Here is a 26,446-nt window from a genome sequence, read left to right on the forward strand (position 1 = left end):
ATAAAAATGGTATATAAAAGCTGACACACCAGATGTGCAAATATTAGTATAGGAACACTAGAAGTATAAAAACAAGGTAACATGATGCCTACAAAGGAAAACAATAATTCTCCAATAACAATCTCCCAAAATGATACTGACAAAATGCCTTAAAAGAATTTAAAGAATGGCCAGCGCCGGGGCTTAATAGGCTAATCCTCTGCCTGCGGCGCTGGCACACCAGGTTCTAGTCCCTGTCGGGGCGCCGGATTCTGTCCCGGTTGCCCCTCTTCCAGGCCAGCTCTCTGCTATGGCCCAGGAGTGCAGTGGAGGATGGCCCAAGTACTTGGGCCCTGCACCCGCATGGGAGACCAGGAGGAAGCACCTGGCTCCTGGCTTCGGATCAGCACGATGCACCGGCCGCAGCACGCCAGCCGCAGCAGCCATTGAGGGGTGAACCAATGGTAAAGGAAGACCTTTCTCTCTGTCTCTCTCTCACTGTCCACTCTGCCTGTCCAAAAAAAAAAAAAAAAAAGAAGATGTAAAGAATGATTCTAAAGCAACTCAATAAGATTCAAGATAATACAGACAGACAATTCAGTCAAAGAGAACAATACATGACATGAATGAGAAATTCAGCAAATAGATAGAAATTATAACAAGAACTAAATCAAACTCAGAATCGAAGAACTCAAAAAATGGAACAAAAATACACTTGAGAGACTTAACAGACTCTATCAAGCAGAAGAAGGAATTTGTGAATTTGAAAACAGGTCTTTTGAAATATGCCAATCATATTTTAAATTAAAATTTAAAAGAATGGAACAGACATTTGGTGTGGCAGTTAAGATACCTGTATCCCACATCAGAGTACCTAGGTTCGCATGCCAACTCTGCTTGTGATTCTAGATTCCTACTTCAAAGGAGTTCCAGGTTCCTGGTTTTGGCCTGGCCCAATCCTGGCTGTTTCAGGCATTTGGAGAAGGAACCAAGAGATGGACGATTCATTCTTTCTCTGTCTCTCCGCCATTCAGATAAACTTTTTTTTTAAATGTTAAAAATTTAAAGTAAAATAAAATTTAAAAGAATTAGGTAAGCCTCTGAGACTTTTTTTTTTGCTTTCAAACTTTTATTTAATGAATATAAATTTCCAAATTACAGCTTATGGATTACAATGGCTTCCCCCCCCATAATGTCCCTCCCACCCACAACCCTCCCCTTTCTCAATCCCTCTCCCCTTCCATTCACATCAAGATTCATTTTCGTTTCTCTTTATATACAGAAGATCAGTTTAGCATACATTAAGTAAAGATTTCAACAGTTTGCTCCCACACAGAAACATAAAGTGAAAAATACTGTTTGAGTACTAGTTATAGCATTAAATCTCAACGGTACAGCACACTAAGGACAAAGATCCTACATGAGGAGTAAGTGCACAGTGACTCCTGTTGTTGACTTACCAAATTGACACTCTTGTTTATGGCCTCAGTAATCACCCTAGGCTCTTGTCATGAGCTGCCAAGGCTATGGAAGCCCCCTGAGTTCACTGACTCTGATAATTTTTAGACAAGGCCATGGTCAAAGTGGAAGTTCTCTCCTCCCTTCAGAGAAAGGTACCTCCTTCTTTGATGACCCGTTCTTTCCACTGGGATCTCACTCGCAGAGATCTTTCATTTAGGGTTTTTTTTTTTTTTCCCCAGAGTGTTTGACTTTCCATGCCTGAAATACTCTCATGGGCTTTTCAGCCAGATCCGCATGCCTTAAGGGCTGATTCTGAGGCCAGAGTGCTGTTTAGGACATCTGCCATTCTATGGGTCTGCTGTGTATCTCACTTCCCATGTTGGATCATTCTCTCCCTTTTTGATTCTATCAGCTAGTATTTGCAGACACTATTCTTGTTTCTGTGATCCCTTTGGTTCTTAGTCCTATCATTACGATCAATTGTGAACAGAAATTGATCACTGGGACTAGTGAGATGGCATTGGTACATGCCACCTTGATGGGATTGAATTGGAATCCCTGGTATGTTTCTAACTCTACCATTTGAGGAGATTTCTGAGATATTAAAGAACAAATATTTAAATCAAGGGCTTCCAAAAAATGAACAAAAGGGAAAAGACAATGATAAACCTAATCAATAAAACAATAGTTGCAAATGTCCTTTAACTTGAGAAAGATGTAGACATCTAGATCCAGGAGGCCCATAGGACCCCAAAAAGATTTGACCCTTTAAAGGTCCTCATTGCGGTATATTATAGTTAAGCTGTAAAAGCTCAAGACAAGGAAAATACTACAAACAACTGGAAAGCACCAGGTCACATTTAAGAAAAATCCCTTTAGATTAAGAGATGATTGCCCAGTAGAATGTGACATATTCAAAATTCTAAAAGACTTCCAACCAAGAATATGATACCCTGAGAAGTTACCCTTCTGAAGTGAAGGAAAAATAAAGACTTTCAAGGAAGCAAAAACAGGGAATTCATCATCAGAACACCAACACTACAAGAAATGCTTAAGTTCTAAATCTGAAATCAAAAGGACGGTAATTACCATCACGAAACACCATAAGGAATAAAACTGGTAAAGAAGATATACAAATGAAAAAGAGGAAATAATCATATTCTGTCACTGCAAAAACCACCAAATCACAGAAGTAAAGGGAAACACAGAGAGGAACAAAGAATATACAAAGCCATCAGAACAATTAACAAAATTGACAGGAGTAAACTCTTACTTGTCAGTAATAATCTTGGTTATAAACAAATTAAATTCCTCAATTAAAATGTATAAAGTAAATGAAAGCATAAAAAAATACTGAACTATATGATGTCTATAAGAAATTCATTTCACCAGTAAAGATACACATTGACAAAAGTAATGGTTGGGAAAAGATACCCCACACAAATAGAAACCAAAACTAGCAGGAATAACTATACTTTTGTCACACAAAATAGATTAAAATGTTAAAATGTAAATGAGACAAAGAAGGGCATATAATATAGAATAGCATAAAATAGGCATCAATTCAACAGGAGGAAATAACAATCATAAACATATACACAACACTGGAGCACCCAATTAAATAAAACAAATATTATTAGATAATAAAAGGATAAATAAACTCCAAAAGACTAATATTTGTGGACTTCAACAATTTAGTTTCACCAATTGATATCATCCCAAAAAAACTGACAGGGAAACCTAAGAGTTTAATCTATTATAGACCAAACTCTATTATAGACCAAATTCTATTATCGACCAAACAGACATTAACAAAACATTTCATTCAACAGCTATAGAATTCACACTCTTTTCATCAGCACATGTAACATTCCTCAGGATATACTACATGTTAGGCTACAAAATGAACATCAAATTTTTAATAATTGAAATCATTATCATGTACCTTCTTTGACTGCAATGGAATAAAACTGGAAATCAACAAAAGGTACTTTAGAAATTGTACAAATACATATAAACTAAACATAAACTCTAGAATTACCATTGGGGCAATGAAGAAATAAAGAGAAATTTAAGAATTTCTCAAAACAAATGAAAATGAAATCCCAATATTCCAAAAACTATGGGATATAGCAAAAGCAATACTTGAGGGAAATTTACAGCAAACAGTACTACTTATATCAAGAAAACAGAAATTTTTAAAACAAACAACCTAATATCACAACCCACGAGCAAATCAAACTCAAAATTAATAATAAAAAAATCAGAGCAGAGTACTATGTGAATTAACGGTCTATCTAGTACTCAAAGGAACTTTATACTTTGTGTTTCTGTGTGGGTGCAAACTGTTGAAATATTTACTTAGTATATACTAAATTGATCTTCTGTATATAAAGATAATTGAAAATGAATATTGATGTGAATGGGATGGGAGAGGGAGTGGGAGATAGGACGGTTGCGGGTGGGAGGGAGGTTATGGGGGGAAAAACCGTTATAATCCAAGGTTGTACTTCGGAAATTTATATTCATTAAATAAAAGTTAAAAATGATAAAAATCAGAGTAGAAATAAATGAAATAAAGACTAAAAAATACAAATAATCAATGAAATGAAGATTTTTAAGACAAACAAATCTGATAATCCCTTAGTCAGGCCAACAGAGAAAGAGGACCCAAATAAAGAAAATCAGAGATGAAAACAGAGACATTACAAATGATACCACAAGATATACAAAGGACCATTAGAGATTATTATGAACAATAGTATTCCAACAAACTGAAAATCCTAGAAAGAATTGATTAATTTCAGGGCACATACACCCTACCAAAATGAACCATGAAGACATGGGAAACCTGAACGACCAATAACTAACTACAGGACTGAATCAGTGATAAAAAGTCTCCTAACAAAGAAAAGTCCAGAACTTTATTTCTTTATTACTTAATTTAAATAAGAATTATTAACAATTATTCTTACACTATCCCAAAAAATTGAAAGGAAGAAATTCTGCCAAACTCAATCTATAAAGCCAATACTGATAGGAAAATCAAACAAGACACAACAAAAATACAAACTAAATACCATTATCTCTGATGAAAACAGATGTAAAAATTCAAAATAAAATCCTAGCAATTTGAATCCAACAGCACAACAAAAAGATTATACACCATAACCAAATGGGATTTATCCCAGATATGAGAGGTGGATGAATATACATAAAGCAATAAACATTACACAGCATACCAACAGATTGCAGGACAAAATCCATATTATCATCTCAAGAGAAACATAAAAAGCATTGGATAAAATTAAACATCCCATCTGACAAAAACCCTCAACAAACTAGGTACAGAAGGAATATGCACTTATGCAACAAAGGTTATATACAAAACTGTGGCTAACATAATGCTAAATAGGAGAAAAGCCAAAAAAAATCAGGAACAAGGATTTGTACTTTCACCAGTTCTATTTAACATAGTACTGGAAATCTTAGCCATAGCAAGTGTGCATGAGAAAGAAATAAACAACACTAAAATTGAAAAGAAGAAATAAAATTATTCTTGTTTGCAGAAGACATGATCTAATACATAGAAAATCTAAATAGCCTATAAAAATATATGGAATTGGCCGGCACCACGGCTCTCTAGGCTAATCCTCTGCCTTGCGGCACCGGCATACCGGGTTCTAGTCCTGGTCAGGGCGCCGGATTCTGTCCCGGTTGCCCCTCTTCCAGGCCAGCTCTCTGCTGTGGCCAGGGAGTGCAGTGGAGGATGGCCCAAGTGCTTGGGCCCTGCACCCCATGGGAGACCAGGATGAGTACCTGGCTCCTGCCATCAGATCAGCGTGGTGCGCCGGCCGCAGCACGCTGGCCACGGCGGCCATTGGAGGGTGAACCAACAGCAAAGGAAGACCTTTCTCTCTGTCTCTCTCTCTCACTGTCCACTCTGCCTGTCAAAAAAAAAATATGGAATTGATAAATGAATTCAGTGAAGATACAGGATACAAAATTAACACATAAAAAACAATATCATGGGGTGTGCATTTGGTAAAGTAGTTAAGTCCCAGCATGGGATCCCATACTGGAGAGCCAGTTTCAAGCCTCAGCTACTCTGCTTCTGATGCAGATTTCTGCTAATGCATATTCTGGGATGCAGTAGTTGATGGCCCAGTTATGTGGGTCCCTGTAACACATGTGGAAAACCAGTATGGAGTTCCAGGCTCCTGGCTTCAGCCTACCTGAACCCTAGCTGTTCTGGGCATTTAAGCAATGAAACAGCAAATGGAAGATTCATCAATCAATCTCTCTCTTTCTCTACCTTTCAAATAAGATGAAAGTAAATAAATTTTAAAACAGAGCTTTTATATACCAATAACAAACTGGTTATAAAATAAATCATTGGTCTGACGTTGTAATGCAGGGGGTTAAGCCACTACCTGCAATGCCAGCACCAGAACACTGGTTTGATCCTAGCTGTTTCACTTCTGACCCAGCCTATGTTAATGTACCCAGCAAAGCAATCAATGATGGCCCAAGTACTTGGGCCACATGGAAGATCCAGATATAGTTCTAGCTTCTAATTTCAGACTGGTCCAGCCCTGCCCATTGCAGCCATTTTGGGAGTGAACAGGCAGATGAAGATCTCTTTCTCTAACTCTCCCTCTCTGTCACTCTAGCTTTCAAATAAATAAAAAAAAATTCATTTAAAAGATTTGAAAACATTTCTGCCAAGAATTACAGCAGGAGATAAAATAAGCGTTTATCAGCATGTTTCTATACACAAAACATAACCAACACAATGTCTACCAAGAGGTCAAAAAAAGCACACCACACAAGAAGAAAGTATCATAAAGTCATAGCAAAAGTTTTTGTGAATAGTCAGTGCATTTTGCCTATTAATTTTCTGGAGGGCCAAAGACCAGTACTATATGCTTGTTATAAGAATGTTTTTACAAAGTTAATCAAAGCTTTGGAAAAAAAAAAAAAGCTTCAGATTCTGCAAAGACAACCTTTCTGCTCACTCCTCTCATAAAACAAAGGCAATTTGTACGAATTTCTTTGGGAAATCATTAGACCTTAGAGTCTTGATACGGCTGATGGCTCACATTTTAGAGAAGATACCACCCACATTCTTTATTGGGGGAATCTAAGAAGGACACCTCTGTTCTAGCTGTTCCCTGAGAAAGTGTCACTGCTTGAGTCTAGCAGAGGTTTGATGATGGAAATGTTTCTTAAGATGCAAAAGCTATAAGAAGCATGATTTTTCCATAAAGGTTGCTCTAAGAGCCTTTCCTTCCGACCACACCTGAGCAAGCCAACCCAAACCATGACCACTATCAAATAAACTGAATGTTCTGGCTTTCTTTTTACAATTTAAGGGACTTTTGTTACCAGTCCAGTCTCAGAATCATGCAGCTGTTCAAACCGGAAAGCAATATTTTTCATATTGCAGGCTTTTTCTCAATCAGAACACAAACCAGACATGGCAAACAATCAATAAGTTGACTTATGCTAAAGGACTCACCAATGAACCAAAGACTACAAGAAAATATCATATTTGTTCTTGTCCCAGCTCTTCCATTAGCAAAATTTATGGCCTTGCACAAGATATTTAATCTTGGTAAGCCTCATTTTTCTCATCTTTAAAAATAATAATTCAGTTATGGGATGAGTGTTTAGCTTACTGGTTAAGACTTTGGATAAGACACCTGTACTACATTTTGGCATGCCTGGGTTTAATATCAAGTTCTGGCTCCTGGCTCCAGATTCCTGCTGAAGCAAACCTAAGGAGAAATTGTATTGGCTCACATAATTGGGATATTGCCATACAACTATGTTCCCAGCTCCCAGCTTCTACCCTGGGTTAGCCTTGAACATTAAAGCCATTTGAGGAGTGAAAACAGCAGATAAGTAGCTCTATCTGTCTCTGTTTGTCTATGCCTCTCAAATATTTTTAAAAATAGAAATAAACCAATTTGGATTAGACTAATTCTGAAGACTCATTAATTTAGTTCTCTGGTCTTATATATTCTCTTTAGTTTGCAATGTTAAACCAGCAGAGGTCAATAATCTTGGCAGTGAAAATGGGTTCTATTTTCATGTATAGATCATTTCCAAGTTACAAAAAAGACTAAAGAAATAATCATTTTCAGAGTTAACTCTTACGTAATTTATTCTCAATCTCAATTTTTATTGACAACTTTATGGACTTCACTATGTCAATATAAGACATACACAAATAAGCACCACATTGATGCAAATGCTGAAGTTTTTCATCACCTCTCAATTCAGCATTGTAAATTTTGAAACAACCTATAACAAAGCATTAACTACTCAATAAACATTTTCCACTATAAAGTGGCTATAAATTGCCCATAAGGCAAACTATTGTCTAGCAAACAGCCTTATAAAAATTAATAAAACTTTTCTAGTCATGTAAATAAGTTATTATGTGCTGGATTCACCATCTTTCTACCTAAATTCTACCAAAAAAACTCAACACCAGAGACAACAGATAGCAAACCTTATGACTAAGATTATGACTATGTTTTTACTTCATGAATTTAATAGAAGATACCTATTTGTCATGATCATGAACTATCAATGTGGAAATCAAATTTTAGAAAGAAAAAAATGTGTAAAGTGCACTACTCTTTCTTTCACGTTTAATAAAAGGCAGGACTTTCACACAAATATCTTACAGATTTTTTCTCAGATTTTATAGGAAAAGAAATCACCCTATAAATATCTACACTTTATGAAGTAATGAAAATTGTCAGACGGCTACTGCAATGAGCTAGAAATTAGGGAATGTGAATACTAATTCTTAAGCTTATATTGATTCAGAATAACCTTGAATTATGTATCCAACATTCTCTCTCTCCATGTCATAAAACTGAAGAATAAATGTAACGCCATCTTTTTTCCCTCTGGAACAAACAGCTGTGTACAACTGAATTGAAATGGAATTGCATATGTAGTAGATAGAATAAAACATGTTTGGGTTGGTTTGAACTTTAGTGTAGCACACTGTTTCATAATTCAGCATTTTCTATGTACAATAAATCTTTAAATGATACTGAAATGCTTTGAGATCTTCTGAAAAAAGTTTATAAATGGCATAAACAATAATTTTACTTGATTGGGCAAATAAGAAACAGAATACCATCAAGAACAGATGAATATTTTAGCAGACTTTGGTTCACTTACTCTTAAAAGGAATAATTCAGTCAGAAAATTTCAAGAGGGTTGGATTAATTTCTTAGTGAAACAAAAGTGAATAAAGCCAGGCTTGTTTTATTACAGAATAAGAGAACAAGCAGTTGATGAGTTCCAGTAATACTTTTCAACCTTGTAAAGACTTAAAAACATGGCCAGCACCACGGCTCACTAGGCTAATCCTCCACCTGCAGTGCCGGCACCCCGGGGTTCTAGTCCTGGTTGGGGCGCCAGATTCTGTCCCGGTTGCTCCTCTTCCAGTCCAGCTCTCTGCTACGGCCTGGGAAGGCAGTGGAGGATGGCCCAAGTGCTTGGGCCCTGCACCTGCATGGGAGACCAGGAGGAAGCACCTGGCTCCTGGCTTCAGATCGGCACAGCACGCCAGCCACAACGCACCAGCCGTAGCGGCCACTTGAGGGGTAAACCAACGGAAAGAGGAAGACCTTTCTCTCTGTCTCTCTCTCTCTCACTGTCTAACTCTGCCTGTCAATAAAAAAAGAAAAAAAAGACTTAAAAACAAGCAAAATATTATGAATCAGCATAAGGGGATATGCAACAAAGTAAGTCTATTGCCTATAGAACCATTGTTCTAGAAGCTTAGCACCTCCCATTAGTGCTCATTCAGTCCAGCTTCACCATTACACTTTCTTAAACTGCATCTAAATACTTCCAGATGTATATGTTCTTTATTTGTAAAGCTCTTGAGTAAAATATATTTATAATCTACATTTTAGTGTTAATCCCAGTGCAAAGTGTGCTTTTGCTGTCTTTAAATAAACAAAATCTAGTGCAATATCATTGCATATCCCCTTATGCTGATTCATCATATTTTGCTGGTTTTAAGACTTTACATAGTTGGAAATTATTACTGGGATTAATCAACTTCCTCTTCTCTTATACTATAGTACAACAACAGCAAGTCTAGTACTATTCAGTTTTATTTGACTAAGCACTGTAGTCTTGTGTCCCCAGGGCTCTTGGTTTCCAGGGTAAGCCCAAGACTTTCTGTATGGTCAATCATTATCCATATGGACTTTATTTCCTTTTTTACTTTAAAATATGTAATTGACAAATAAAATGAAATATATCCAAAAGTATACAGAATGATAATTTGATTTATACCAAATATAATATATACATTGTATACTGATTACTATAATCAAATCAATGAATATATCCATGCCACTCATGCTGTACGTTAGATCCTCAGAACTGGTTCATCTTGTAACTGACCATTTAGATTCCACACATAAATCGTATTTGTCTTTCTGGGCCTGGCCTCCGGGCTCATCCCTGTAATCTCCAAGGCAAGATTTCCTTCTTTTTTAAGATTGAACAATATTCACATAGAAAGGGAGGGAAAGAGAGGGATCTGAGAGAGAGGTGCCATTTTCTTTACTCATCTGTCGATGGTTGTAGACACAGAGGTTGATCCCATATTGTTTTTTTGTGAATAGAACTGCAATGAATGTAAGAGTGCAGATATCTCTTCAAGATACTGATATAGAAAACTACATAGTTTACCAATTGACATTCCCTCCAATAGTATGCAAAGAGTTTCCTTTTTCTCCACCTCAGAGCCAACTCTTGTAATCTCCTGTCTATCACACCTGTGAAGATGTCCATTATTGAAAAGACAGGAGATAATAAGTAAAATTTTATTTTTCAACTAAAAGTTGTTAACCTACAGTCATGCTCACTAAATAAATTTCATCTAATTTATTTATATATTTCTTCATTAAAAAAAGTTCATTTTCAATTCAATTCTTATCCTACAAGGAATTAAGTACCCTTCCAGTTTTCAAGTTATCTAAAAGGGTTAACATACCTAGCTTAGTGAAAGAAAAAAATCAGTGGCTTATTCCTGAAAAACTGTATTGTACAATAGCATAGGGAAGTGTAGGTATATAAAATATAATAATTATATGAGTTGGGGTTTAGCTAGAACATTGGATCCAAGATTCATTTCATTTTCCATCAAGTAAAAATAACTTTAGCTATTTTCCTTAGAAACACGTTAGAACCAAATGATGAATCTCCCATCTTGTGAGATATCAATATGTCCTTTCTGTGACACAAACCAGCAACCTGCATATGTTCAAAAACAAGACTGCATATGTCCAAAAACATTCTATTTTTATGTTCTGAACAGTGCTAGATCCTATGTGCTGTATAAAGGCATATAAAATAGAGAATATATCTTATAGGGACTTACAAATTTTTGTTTAGTCATTTTCCATTTACATTTAGGAAAATGCTTATGAGGATAACCTAAAACAATATTATACACTACCATTTATCCTATACACATACCAGGTGTTGTACTAAGAGCTGCATATACTTTAAGAGACTTTGTATTTTATATAAAAGAGGAAACTTGGATATCCAAGGCAGTAAAAATAAGTCTAACCTAGTTTGGATAACTACAAAGCCTACAGTCTAACCACTACACCAGATTGCTTCTCAATGATTACACAATTAATCAGATGCTAAATAACATTACACAGATAATAGCTAAGAATAGCAAAGAATGAAGAGTTTACACATTGACTAGTGCTCTTAGAATGCAGTTTATGAAGGAGGCTAGGCTTCAGTTTGAATTTAAAGAATGATTAGTAGATAAATAAGTAAATAGAAAGGAGCTATGTAAACTCTAAATACCAGAGTGTATAAATCTTCTATGAAAACAAAAGGGCAACAACAATATGCAATGAATACAAGACAAGAATCATAGGTACGCGATGTATTCCAACACAGATATGTATCTGAAGTACAACAGTTTAATTTTACATATTATGGCACCAACATATATATGTGCCCTGGTGTTTAGAATGCCCAACCCAATAATGTCAACTTTAATTTATATTAAAGGACTTCAGAAACCTCTGGAAAGAAAATATGTTTTATAGGGGCCAATGCTGTGGTGTAGCAGATAAAGCCACTGTCTACAGTGCTGGAATCCTATATGGATGCCAGATTGAGATCCGGCTGCTTCACTTCTGATCCAGCTCTCTGCTGTGGCCTGGAAAAGCAGTAGAAGACGGCCCAAGTCCTTGGACCCCTGCATACACATGGGAGACCCACAGGAAACTTCTGACTCCTGACATGGTATAGGCCCAGCTCCAGCCATTGCAGACATTTGGAGAGTGAATCAGCAGATGGAAGACCTCTCTCTGCCTCTGCCACTGCCTGTCTGTCTGTAGCTCTGCCTTTCAAATACATAAATAAATCTTTTTTTTAAAGTCACCTTTAAAAAAAGAAGATATGTTTAATAATGTTATCATAACTATTAAGGGTAGAAGAAAGGAAAGAATTAAAATCAAGTTTATCAAATTTTATTTTATTTTATTTTACTACACAAAATCTAAGCCCCAAGGAGGTCTCTTGATTTATAACCTCTCAAATTAATATATAAATCCAGGGGACTGAGCTGCGCAAGCTGCAGGGTCTACGCGCAAGTGCTCGAAGGGGAGTGCAACAGCGGGGAGACTTGGGAAGTCCAGGGCTCCGAGTCCACACATCGGCGCTGGAAGGGGAGCAGACCTGCGTGGAGAGCGTGGGAGCCCACAGTTCGGGACATCAGCGGCAGACTCAACACACCAGCGCTGGAACGCGAGGTGAGCCGAACCTCAATAACCCGAGACACCGGCAGGCAAGCGGAGAGAGGAGACTAGAGGGAACGACCCCCGGGGCGGGGGGGACTTCACCAAGCTAACTGGAAGAGAGAGAGAGGGAAAAAAAAAAAAAAGGTGACTGGTACGGACACGGGTTTCTCTCTCTCCGCTCACCTCTCAAGGGCGAGCAAGACAAAGAGCAGGCGCCATCTTGGACATACGTCATAAGCAGAGCGACCTCAGGTCTGCACCGGCCCTGAGCCTAGCAGTAAAACCTGACTCTGGGTGGGGCGAATTAACAGGAGATTAGGACTTAGTAAATTTATGGTGCTACTGAACTGAGACTGTGAAAAAAGAGACGGTGGGGGAGAGAACTCACGGAATTCACGTGAGCACTCTCCAGAGACGCTACAATTCTGTAACTTTGGCAACCCAGTGGGAGACTGAAGGAGAATTTGAGCCCACTCTAAGGGCCGAACAGATTCCCTGTGTGGTCCTTGGGAAAGAGCTTCTGATCTCTGGCTCCTGTGGGTATATCATTTGCCTGCTAACTACCTCCAACTTTGTTCAGCTGTGCAGAATAACTTCCCTGTTGAATCAAAAAAAAAAAAAAAGAGAGAGAGAGAGAGAGAGAGAGAGGTTTACCACGCCTAACCTGGGAGTGTCACCTTTGGCACACCAAACAGAGCTCTCAGGCCACACCCATCTCAAGCCCTAAGGCTCCATCAAAAACAGATAGTCCACTTAATCTAGAGTCATAGTATAACAAGAAAAAGCACCACAGTGAAGAAACCAAATATCTCCAATATGACAAATAACAAACGCAAAAACCAAGGTAATAAAAACAAGGAAGTCACCATGAAGCCCTCAAATGAAAAAGACACCCCAATTCAAGATTATGAGGATGATGACATAGAAGAAATGCAAGAAGCAGATCTCAAAAAATTGATAAGAACATTAAGAAGTTCTCAAAAACAAATTCTTGAACTACAGAAATCCTTAATGGACAAGATAGAAAATCTCTCTCGTGAAAATGAAATATTAAGGAGGAATCAAAATGAAACGAAACAACTAGTACAACAGGAAACTGGGATAGTGACTGAAGTGAAGAATTCAATAGATCAAATGAAAAACACAATAGAGAGCCTTACAAACAGAATGGGAGAAGCAGAAGAGAGAATATCGGACTTAGAAGACAGAGAACAGGCAAGGATACAGTCAGACCAAAGAAAAGAAGAGGAAATTAGGAATCTAAAACATATTGTCGGGAATCTTCAGGATACTATTAAAAAACCCAACATTCGGGTTCTAGGAGTTCCTGAAGGCATGGAGAGGGAGAAAGGATTAGAAGGCCTTTTTAGTGAGATATTAGCAGAAAATTTCCCAGGTTTGGAGAAGGACAGAGAAATCCTAGTACAGGAAGCTCACAGAACCCCTAATAAACACGACCAAAAGAGACCCTCACCACGGCACGTTGTAATTAAACTCTCCACAGTGAAACATAAAGAAAAGATCCTAAAATGTGCAAGAGAGAAACGTCAGATTACTCTCAGAGGATCTCCAATCAGACTCACAGCTGACTTCTCATCAGAAACTCTACAAGCTAGGAGGGAATGGCAAGATATAGCCCAGGTACTAAGAGAGAACAACTGCCAGCCCAGAATATTATATCCTGCAAAGCTATCATTTGTGAATGAAGGTGAAATAAAGACTTTTCATAACAAACAGAAATTGAAAGAATTTGTTGCCACTCGTCCAGCCCTGCAAAAGATGCTTAAAGATGTGTTACACACAGAAACAAAGAAACACGGTCATCAATATGAAAGAAGGTAAAGGAAGGAAACCAAGGAAGGAAAGCTCACAGCAAAAGATCACAGGGAATTCAAAGCATATATTAGAACTTATCTTTGGCAAATGGCAGGGCAAAGTTACCACTTATCATTAGTCACATTGAACGTGAATGGCCTGAACTGTCCAGTTAAAAGACACCGTTTGGCTGATTGGGTTAAAAAACAAAACCCATCTATTTGCTGCTTACAAGAAACACATCTTTCCAACAAAGATCCATACAGACTGAAAGTGAAAGGCTGGAAAAAGATATACCATGCCAACAGAAATGAAAAAAGAGCAGGCGTAGCCATCTTAATATCGGACACCATAAACTTTACCACAAAAACCATTAAGAGAGACAAAGAGGGACACTACATAATGATTAAGGGATCAATTCAACAGGAAGATATAACAATTATCAATGTATATGCACCTAACTACAGGGCACCAGTTTATCTAAAAGATTTGTTAACGGACTTAAAGGGAGACTTAGACCCCAATACAATAGTACTGGGGGACTTCAATACTCCACTCTCAGAAATAGACAGATCAATAGGACAGAAGATCAACAAGGATACAGTAGATTTAAACGACACTATAGCCCAAATGGATCTAACAGATATATACAGAACTTTCAATCCTACAGCTAAAGATTATACATTCTTCTCAGCAGTACATGGAACCTTCTCTAGGATTGACCACATACTAGGCCATAAAGCAAGTCTCAGCAAATTCAAAAGAATTAGAATCATACCATGCAGCTTCTCAGAACATAAAGGAATGAAGTTGGAAATGAACAACTCAGGAATCCCTAGAGCATACGCAAACACATGGAGATTGAACAACATGCTCCTGAATGAACAATGGGTCATAGAAGAAATCAAAAGAGAAATCAAAAACTTTCTGGAAGTAAATGAGGATAACAGCACAACATACCAAAACTTATGGGACGCAGCAAAAGCAGTGTTAAGAGGAAAGTTTATATCAATAGGTGCCTACATCAAGAAATTGGAAAGGCACCAAATAGATGAGCTTTCTATTCACCTCAAGGATCTAGAAAACCTACAGCAAACCAGACCCAAATCTAGTAGGAGAAGAGAAATAATTAAAATCAGAGAAGAAATCAACAGGATTGAATCAAGAAAAACATTACAAAAAATCAGCCAAACGAGGAGCTGGTTTTTTGAAAAAATAAACAAAATTGACACCCCATTGGCCCAACTAACTAAAAAAAGAAGAGAAAAGACCCAAATCAATAAAATCAGAGATGAAAAAGGAAATGTAACAACAGACACCACAGAAATAAAAAGAATCATCAGAAATTACTACAAGGACTTGTATGCCAGCAAACAGGGAAACCTATCAGAAATGGATAGATTCCTGGACACATGCAACCTACCTAAATTGAACCAGGAAGACATCGGAAACCTAAACAGACCCATAACTGAGACAGAAATTGAAACAGTAATAAAGGCCCTCCCAACAAAGAAAAGCCCAGGACCAGATGGATTCACTGCTGAATTCTACCAGACATTTAAAGAAGAACTAACTCCAATTCTTCTCAAACTATTCAGAACAATTGAAGAAGAGGGAATCCTCCCAAATTCTTTCTATGAAGCCAGCATCACCTTAATTCCTAAGCCGGGAAAAGATGCAGCACTGAAAGAGAATTACAGACCAATATCCCTGATGAACATAGATGCAAAAATCCTCAATAAAATTCTGGCCAATAGAATGCAACAACACATCAGAAAGATCATCCACCCAGACCAAGTGGGATTTATCCCTGGTATGCAGGGATGGTTTAATGTGCGCAAGACAATCAATGTGATACACCACATTAACAGACTGCAGAAGAAAAACCATATGATTCTCTCAATAGATGCCGAGAAAGCATTTGATAAAATACAACACCCGTTCATGATGAAAACTCTAAGCAAACTGGGTTTGGAAGGAACATTCCTCAATACAATCAAAGCAATCTATGAAAAACCCACAGCCAACATCCTATTGAATGGGGAAAAGTTGGAAGCATTTCCACTGAGATCTGGGACCAGACAGGGATGTCCACTCTCACCACTGCTATTCAATATAGTTCTGGAGGTTCTAGCCAGAGCTATTAGGCAAGAAAAAGAAATTAAAGGGATACAAATTGGGAAGGAAGAACTCAAACTATCCCTCTTTGCAGATGACATGATTCTTTATTTAGGGGACCCAAAGAACTCTACCAAGAGACTATTGGAACTCATAGAAGAGTTTGGCAAAGTAGCAGGGTATAAAATCAATGCACAAAAATCAACAGCCTTTGTATACACAGACAATGCCATGGCTGAGGAAGAACTTCTAAGATCAATCCCATTCACAATAGCTACAAAAACAATCAAATACCTTGGAATAAACTTAACCAAGGACGTTAAAGATCTCTACAATGAAAATTACAAAACCTTAAAGAAAGAAATAGAAGAGGATACCAAGAAATGGAAAAATCTTCCATGCTCATGGATTGGAAGAATCAATATCATCAAAATGTCCATTCTCCCAAAAGCAATTTATAGATTCAATGCAATACCAATCAAGATACCAAAGACCTTCTTCTCAGATCTGGAAAAATTGGTGCTGAAATTTATATGGAGGCACAAGAGACCTCGAATAGCTAAAGCAATCTTGTACAACAAAAACAAAGCCGGAGGCATCACAATACCAGATTTCAGGACATACTACAGGGCAGTTGTAATCAAAACAGCATGGTACTGGTACAGAAACAGAAGGATAGACCAATGGAACAGAATTGAAACACCAGAAATCAACCCAAACATCTACAGCCAACTTATATTTGATCAAGGATCTAAAACTAATTCCTGGAGCAAGGACAGTCTATTCAATAAATGGTGCTGGGAAAATTGGATTTCCACGTGCAGAATCATGAAGCAAGACCCCTACCTTACACCTTACACAAAAATCCACTCAACATGGATTAAAGACCTAAATCTACGACCTGACACCATCAAGTTACTAGAGAACATTGGAGAAACCCTTCAAGATATTGGCACAGGCAAAGAGTTTCTGGAAAAGACCCGGGAGGCACAGGCAGTCAAAGCCAAAATTAACTATTGGGATTGCATCAAATTGAGAAGTTTCTGTACTGCAAAAGAAACAGTCAGGAGAGTGAAGAGACAACCGTCAGAATGGGAAAAAATATTTGCAAACTATGCAACAGATAAAGGGTTAATAACCAGAATCTACAAAGAGATCAAGAAACTCCACAAAAACAAAACCAACAACCCAATTAAGAGATGGGCCAAGGACCTCAATAGACATTTTTCAAAAGAGGAAATCCAAATGGCCAACAAGTACATGAAAAAATGTTCAAGGTCATTAGCAATCAGAGAAATGCAAATCAAAACCACAATGAGGTTCCACCTCACCCCGGTTAGAATGGCTCACATTCAGAAATCTACCAACAACAGATGCTGGCGAGGATGTGGGGAAAAAGGGACACTAACCCACTGTTGGTGGGAATGCAAACTGGTCAAGCCACTATGGAAATCAGTCTGGAGATTCCTCAGAAACCTGAAGATAACCCTACCGTTCGACCCAGCCATCCCACTCCTTGGAATTTACCCAAAGGAATTTAAATTGGCAAACAAAAAAGCGGTCTGCAGCCTAATGTTTATTGCAGCTCAATTCACAATAGCTAAGACCTGGAACCAACCTAAATGCCCATCAACGGTAGACTGGATAAAGAAATTATGGGATATGTACTCTTTAGAATACTATACTGCAGTAAGAAACAACGAAATCCAGTCATTTGCAACAAAATGGAGGAATCTGGAACACATCATGCTGAGTGAAATAAGCCAGTCCCAAAGGGACAAATACCATATGTTCTCCCTGATCGGTGACAACTGACTGAACACCAAAAAGGAAACTTGTTGAAGTGAAAGGGACACTATGGGAAACGGTGACTTGATCAGCATAGCCCTGACTGTTAATGAACAACTTAATACATTATCCCTCTTAGTAGTTTTTTTGTCTGTTCTACTTAATATGACTGATTTAATTCTGTAATTAATACACAGTTATTCTTAAGTGTTGAAATTTAACTGAAATGTGATCCCTGTTAAACATAAGAGTAGGAATAAGAGAGGGAAGAGATATATAATTTGGGACATGCTCAAGCTGACTTGCCCCAAATGGTAGAGTTAGAAACATACCAGGGGACTCCAATTTAATCCCATCAAGGTGGCATGTACCAATGCCATCTCACTAGTCCAAGTGATCAATTTCAGTTCGCAATTGATCATAATGAAAGGACTAAGAGTCAAAGGGAGCACATAAGCAAGTCTAGTACCTGCTAACACTAACCGATAGAATAAATAAAGGGGAGAGTGATCCAACATGGGAAGTGAGATACTCAGCAGACTCATAGAATGGCAGATGCCCTAAATAGCACTCTGGCCTCAGAATCAGCCCTAAAGGCATTCGGAGCTGGCTGAAAAGCCCATGAGAGTATTTCAGGCATGGAAAGCCAAGACACTCTGGCAAAAGATCTCTGTGAGTGAGATCTCAGTGGAAAGAACAGGTCTTCAAAGAAGGAGGTACCTTTCTCTGAAGGGAGGAGAGAACCTCCACTTTGACTATGACCTTGTCTAAACAAGATAAGAGTCGGAGAACTCAAGGGGCTTCCATAGCCTTGGAAACTCATGACTGGAGCATAGGGAGATTACTGATGCCATAGACAGGAGTGTCAATTGGTAAAGTCAACAACAGGAGTCACTGTGCACTTACTCCTCATGTAGGATCTCTGTCCTTAATGTGCTGTGCATTGAGATTTAATGCTATAACGAGTACTCAAATAATATATTTCACTTTGTGTTTCTATGGGGGTGCAAACTGTTGAAATCTTTACTTAATGCATACTAAACTGATCCTCTGTAAAAAAAAAAAAAAAAGAAAAGAAAAGAAACTATCAACTCCCAACTTGACTCTCACTGGGATTAAACATGACAATAGGTCTGATCTGATTTCATCATCATTAAAAAAAATCATCTATTATTTTTCACTTTATGTTTCTGTGTGGGAGCAAACTGTTGAAATCCTTACTTAATGTATACTAAGCTGATCTTCTGTATATTAAGATAATCGAAAATGAATCTTGATGTGAATGGAAGGGGAGAGGGAGTGGGAAAGGGGAGGGTTGTGGGTGGGAGGGACGGTATGGGGGGGAAGCCATAGTAATCCATTATTCGTACTTTGGAAACGTATATTCATTAAATAAAAGTTAAAAAAAAAAAAAAACATCACAACAAAAAAAAAAAAAAAAATCTAAGCCCCAAGGAGGTCTCTTGATTTATAACCTCTCAAATTAATATATAAATCCAATATCTGTGTAATAGTTTTGGTTTGCTATTACCTTCCTCCATAGCACCAGTCAGGAGGATTTAACACCAAGCATTCCAAGTACTTAAACTCTAAGACTGCATCTCCAGGTAGGAAGAACTGAAAAGTCTCCAGATTCTCAGGTTAATCCTGCTTTCTCGTCTATTTACTTCAGGATGACTCATTCCAGTAAGAACCACCTCACCTATCATGGCTTCCTCTCTCACCTTTTCCAACCAAAGTTATTTTCAACACTAGTCTTTTTGAAAGTAGAAAAATGCAGAGCTGGATGTGACCTGACACAAAGAACAGGAGTACTCACAATTTTTTATATTATCTATTCATTCAATTGAAAGGCAGAGTGACAAAAAGGGAGAGAGACACACACACACATAGAGAGAGAGGGAAAAAAAAAGGAGGAAGATCTTTAATTTGTTGGTTCACTTCTCAAATTTTCAACATAGCTGGAGTTGGGATAGGCAAAGCCAAGAGCCTGGGACTCTCTCCAAGTTTCCCATGTGGGTGGCATGGACCCAAATACTTAGGACATTTTCTGCTGTCTCCCAGGCACATTAGTAGAAAGTTGGATGGGAAGCAGAGGAGCCAAGAATCAAAACAGGCTCTCCAATACAGGATGCAAGCATCCTAAGGAGTAGCTTCACTCACTACCAATACTATGATGTCTGCTACAGTAATAACTCTTTAAAAAAACTAAATTCTTGCCTAGGAAAGAAGCCCCATTAACAATCTCTCAAAAAATGATGCTAAAAATGTCACAGAAAAAGACAGCAAGTAAAATATGAGTGAGTCCAAGAAAATAATTAAAGTTGATTCATGGGACACCTAAAAATCAGGCCTACAGTAACACTGATATTTTCCGTTTCTTTAAGAAATGGATAAAAGAAGAAAATATGTCAGGAGAAAACATAAATAATATATAGGGCAAAGGTCAATCTATCAGCCTCCAGCATCCAGGAAACCAGGAAACAATGCCCTTCCAAATTTTAAAAGGATAGCAAAACATATCCATTTTAATTACCCACAATCTGAAACCAAATCTTTTGGCATACTTCTTTCTCATAGCAACAACACCACCAATAATATTTATTGGGTATTTGTGATGGGCCAGATACTGTCATGAACACTGGAAAGGACACAACATTGAAGGTGACAAAAAAGGCAATTTCCTTATGCAGTTTACATTCTGTCACACTGAGGAATAATGGATGAGAGAACAAACCATGACTAATTCTCCAGTACAAAGAATCCTGCCTTAATATGGGACACCTTTCTTGTAGAATTGGCAGTTTTTACAAAGACCTAACTATTTTCCAGTTGGAGAAAAAAAGCACCTTCCAGTATTTGCTTATTAGGTTTTTGGAGCTATAAAGGAATAGGATGGGAGATAAAAGACAAATTCTACCAAATCAGAAAAGATCTGATATTCTGACCCTTTAATCATGCCCCATACAGGAAATGCAACATCCAAGTTTGGAGTCAATCTGATAAGATTTGAAGCCCAGCTTCATGTTTTATCACTATGACTATAAGAAAGTTACTTAATTCTCTTAAGAGTTTTTTCTCAGGTGTAAGTGGCAATAATAAAATCAATCCCACCATATTATTATAAGAATTTAATGACTTGATTCATAAATGTTTCTCTAATATTAGATGGCATGTAATTGTTACTTAATAACATATACATATAACATATACACCCCATGTGCCCATTTTTTCCTCATACATGGACAATTTACCTATCTGTCCTCAGTGCCATTCTCACAGAGCTCTATCCTTTTACCCTCGAAGCATTCACCTTCACCCAGATTCACAACTGTCTAATGTAAGAATCACTGGAATGTTCTAATGAGAAAGGATAAAAGAGGACAATGACTACTGTCTGCCAAATAAAATACCCTTCAGTAATAAAATACGGTCTTGGAAACAAAACTGTGCTAAAAACTGCACAGGCCAGAGCAGTGACGCACAATGTGCATTTTAAGCAGCTACATCTGAGAGCTCGCTGTAGCAGTTTTCAGTAACTATGACTGTGTTATATGTGCTAATATCTAGGTCAGTACTAATTTTTTAAATAAAATTTACATGGATATTGTGGCCTTTTCATATAAATTAAAGTATAATTTGCTTGTAATATTATACAAAACAAAGTTCCAGGGAGAAAGAAAAGAAAGACCATAGAAAGGCCAAATAATAAATGTGATAGACTAAGATCCAGAATGTAACTCTCTTTTCAGGCCAATATTTCTAGATTACATCATAAAAACTTAATGAGGTTTAAATATAAGAAGTCTTGCTTTGAAAATCCTCATCTAAAAGACCTAAAATTTGTAAATTGGGCAATGACCAGAATATTACACCCTTTGCCACACCACAGGAAGACTCTTAAGTGATGGACTTGGTGCCTGGCCATGCAAGATAGTCATTTAGTCATTTTTCTAGATGATATCCATCACTGAGCACATCCCCAAATTTCATGCAACCTAAATTAAACGTGTAACTGGCTGTTCTGATAGGAATAAACATTCTATTAAAGAAAAAGCTTTACAATTCTGACACCTAGTGGCTCTGAAGAAACTGGAACAGACCAACCCTCGAACAGCAGCCAGCTACTGTGGGACTAACTCAAAAAGACCCAGAATTTAATTACTGTGAATATTGGGTTGATAAAGTATCAATTCTTAGAGAATCTTGTAAAAGCTTATTTTAGCTATGGATTTATCTTGAAGCCTGCACAAGGAGGCAAAAAGACTTGCATTTGTAAAGTATATTTTCCTTCAACCTTCCACATGAAGCAAATGTTTATTTATTCAAAGATAGAACAAAAAAAATAAAGACCAATTAATATTTTGGCATATTTTTTACTCTGCCTTCATTTTATATATGCATCCACAGCTTTTTCTCCTTCAAGTTATTTTTCTCTTCAGCTATCCCCCTGCCAAATATAAACACTATGTGACCAAGCCATCATAGAGGTTACCTTTTAGCCAGAGACATTGTTAGTCAAAGGGAAGTTGGACCTTCACAAACCAGCAGGAGTTTTCTTTAAGAGAGGTATGGGCACACATGTGGAAACCCGTAACATTCACATCTAAAAGCAAGGACCACACTGAACACTGCAGGAAGCTGTAAGAACACAGTGGATCAACACAGTACAACCTATTTGTGCCCTAACCCTTAGAAGGTAAGTCTCCCTAGACCCACCTGTACCTCTCTCTGGCAGGCAAAACAGCAGGAAGTCTAACATGCTCCTTTCCTTTGCCAAGGAGAGCTCTGACTCCTACCTGCTGACGTTTGAAGGCTAAATAATCCAGATTTTCTAGCTCTTTCCCAAGCTTCTGGTATGTTTTCTGGAGGTCAGATTTGTTGGAAACGTTTTTAAGAGACTGAAAGGTCCTTTGAACCTGAAATTGAAAACAAAAGATCATTTAAGATAGCAGAATATTTTTCTCAAATCCCCAGCTAGCTAACACAGAGAAATAGGCAATAATGGGCCTCCGTTTCTCGCTTCCATAATACAGAGATAAAAATTTCTAGCTAATTATATTTCAATCAAATAATTAGGAAAAATTGTAAGGAACCAGAAACTGTACATTAAGTACAACCAATGTTAACACAAGAATTAGAAGTATATTTAGTCCTCATTCTAATATATTAGTATACATCATTTTAAAAAAAAAACTTCATATATTAGGATAACTGTTTTTTTTTAAAAGGAAGCATTAAAAGAGTTCCCATATCCCAATCACTAAAACAAATTTATGAGAAGTTAGCTGCCAGCATAATATTTTGCTATAATAGCATGGGACCTGGCTTACCTCTGTAGAAATATATATGCAAAATAAATAACTTCAGCAAGGAATATCTCTTAGGGTTTATGCTTTGGGAAGGAAGGAGCACTAATATTCTGATGATGGAAGCACATGTGACATGTTCAGCAAACATTTATTCACTTCTGCTCTATAACATAGCTGAGTTATGAAATCAGTTCTGCTGAATCAGAATGCTCTCATTTTTAACTCAGATACTAGATAAATGCAAAGGTGACAAACTGCTGTAGATCACAGAAGACTGTCTGCTACTGATAATTAATTAAGCAAAGGGAGCTCAAAAGAAATTGAACTCTTTGTTCATTTTTAGTAAATTAGAACATCCTATGGAGGGTTAATGATTGAGAATGTCAAATAATGTAATTTGCCAGATATGTGCATTTGCTCTATCTTTATGTCATTATTTGCCATATTCTCACTCTGTGCTATTAGATAGATTTCCAGATAGAGACTTTACCATCTTAAACTCACCAGACTCAAATATGATTATGATGCCATGAGACAGGTTAATAAGATTTTATAGAATATAATTAAGTTTCCACGAAAACGATTAGACCCTTACTATATCAAACTCATGAAATAAGTCATATTGGAATGACATGATACTGAATTAAATTCTCAATTCCACGAAAGCAACATGTTTATCTCAATCCAATGTGACAGAGTAAAAAGAAATGGGAAATAACAGTGCTAAACTTCCACAGCAGGACAGTAAATTAAATTCTACAAATAATCACTTAGAACCTACTATGCACAAAGCGCTGTTAATATAAAACATACTTTCTTCCCTCAAGGAACTTAAACACTACAGAAGAAACTAGATATGACACTCAGAAATGAGAGGACACTGGCATTTATTGAGTGCCTGCTCAGTACCAGGTGCTTTATGCATTTCAATTTAACTTTCAAAAGAAGCACAAGAGTTCCTACTTCTCTTCCTATTCTGTGAGTAAACTGACACTCATAAAGTTTGACTGAATCGGGTTCTTCTTATTAAAGTGTTTATGCTCTATTATGCCATTAACTCTAACACAAGGGAAAGTAGCAAAGAGAGTTAAAAAAAAAAAAAAGACAAAATATACCTGCAGCAAAAACTCAAAAAAAAAAAATCACTGATACTGCCTGAGGGACATAGCCCATACAGAAAACATGAGAGAATCTAAATTGGGCCTCAAAACACAGGAATACCAGAGTCTTGTGTGGGAACCAATTCTACCCATCAAGCCATCAAACATCACCAAAAATCTGTCATCAAAGAAGGAGGTACCTTTCTCTGAAGGGAGGAGAGAACTTCCACTTTGACCATGGCCTTGTCTAAAAATTATCAGAGTCAGTGAACTCAGGGGGCTTCCATAGCCTTAGCAGCTCATGACAAGAGCCTAGGGTGATTACTGAGGCCATACACAAGAGTGTCAATTTGGTAAGTCAACAACAGGAGTCACTGTGCACTTACTCCTCATGTAGGATCTTTGTCCTTAGTGTGCTGTACCATTGAGATTTAATGCTATAACTAGTACTCAAACAGTATTTTTCACTTTATGTTTCTGTATGGGAGCAAACTGTTGAAATCTTTACTTAATGTATGCTAAACTGATCTTCTGTATATAAAGAGAAATGAAAATGAATCTTGATGTGAATGGAAGGGGAGAGGGATTGAGAAAGGAGAGGGTTGCGGGTGGGAGAGACGTTATGGGGGGGAAGCCATTGTAATCCATAAGCTGTACTTTGGAAATTTATATTCATTAAATAAAAGTTAAAAAAAAATCTGTTCATTTTCCTCCTCTTGTAACGTAGTCAACAAGTTCCTTTTGACACAATTTTAATAATCTTTATATTAAATATTTACTATGTTTTATGATCATATCTGACCTTGCCCACTTCTTGATTCTTTTCATTATGCTCAAATCAAAATATACCAGATATAAGATTCTAAACACTTAAAATAATTCTGAGTTATTTAATTAATATAGGCTATTTTACCAAAATCCATTTAATTCTAAAACATTCTTTATCCTCTGCACTTTCTTTTCACTAAGAAATGCCACTGCTACTTCTTAAATATTTCTTTTTTGCATTATCTCTATGAACTTTACACAACGCCAAATGGGAATTTCAGGGGAAATACAGTTGTATCACTTCAAAATAAGAAACATGGAAAAGTTATACTTCTGGTAATATGTCCATGACCAAATAAAGGGGTAGAAAGTCTAGTAACATTACATCATCATAAGAATATTTTAAGTAAAGGCAGAGTTTATATAATGTAGAGATTTTGCTGGAACTTTCATTGTCAGAACTTATATCCTCAATTTATCAATATTAAAGAATTCCAAGTACTCTAAACATATTATGATTTCAGTAATTTCAAATTTTTTTCACTTACAAAAGCAAATACTTATCATGAGGAATCATACAAAATCTATAGTGTAATAACCAGAATCTATAAGAAGAGATGCAAACAATTTAAAAGCAAAAGTAAGACAATTCAATTTAAAAATGGACAGTAGACCTAAACAGACATTTTTTTATGGGAAGGCTCAATATCACTAATCATCAAGGAAATACAAATGAAAACCATAGATATCACCTCAACCCAGTAAGATCAGCTATTACCAAAAAACACAAAAGAACTGCTGGTGAGGATGTGGACAAAAATGGAACCCCCAAACACCATTGGTAGGAATGTAAATGAGTATAGCCATTGTGGTAAACCATATGGAGCTTCCTCAACAAACTAAAAATAGGGGCCAGCATTGTGATACAGCAGGTTAAGCAATAGCCTGCAACACTGGGAGCCCATATGAGTGCAAGTTCTAGTCTCAGCTGTTCCACTTCCAATCCAGCTCCCTGCTAATGCACTTGGGAAAGCAGTGGAAGCTGGAGATGGCCCAAGTGTATGGGCCCTTATTATGCCTGTAGGAGATCCAGATGGAGTTCTGGCTTCAACCAAGCTGAATTCTGAAGGTTGTGGCCATTTGAGGAGTGAACCAGCAAATAGAAGTCCTCTCTCTTTCCCTCTCTTTCTATAACTCTACTTTTCAAATAAGTAAATAAGTCTTTAAAATAAAATGACCTAAAAATAGAACTATCATATAATCCAGAAATCCCACTTCTGGGTAT

The 26,446-nt window shown here is 37.1% G+C and overlaps 1 protein-coding gene across 6 annotated transcripts in view; it reads right to left on the bottom strand.

The window, feature by feature from the left end:
* The window catches only part of CTNNA3 (catenin alpha 3), a 1,675,875-nt gene that overhangs the window by 1,520,909 nt on the left and 128,520 nt on the right, over positions 1–26,446 (bottom strand). For all 6 annotated transcript variants that reach the window (XM_070057731.1, XM_070057732.1, XM_017348752.3 and 3 more), the window contains exon 5: positions 22,781–22,900. In XM_070057731.1, coding sequence (XP_069913832.1) covers positions 22,781–22,900 — 120 coding nt within the window. The remainder of the gene's footprint in view (positions 1–22,780; positions 22,901–26,446) is intronic.

The sequence above is a fragment of the Oryctolagus cuniculus genome, chromosome 15 (assembly GCF_964237555.1).
Source record: "Oryctolagus cuniculus chromosome 15, mOryCun1.1, whole genome shotgun sequence".
Taxonomy (NCBI): domain Eukaryota; kingdom Metazoa; phylum Chordata; class Mammalia; order Lagomorpha; family Leporidae; genus Oryctolagus; species Oryctolagus cuniculus.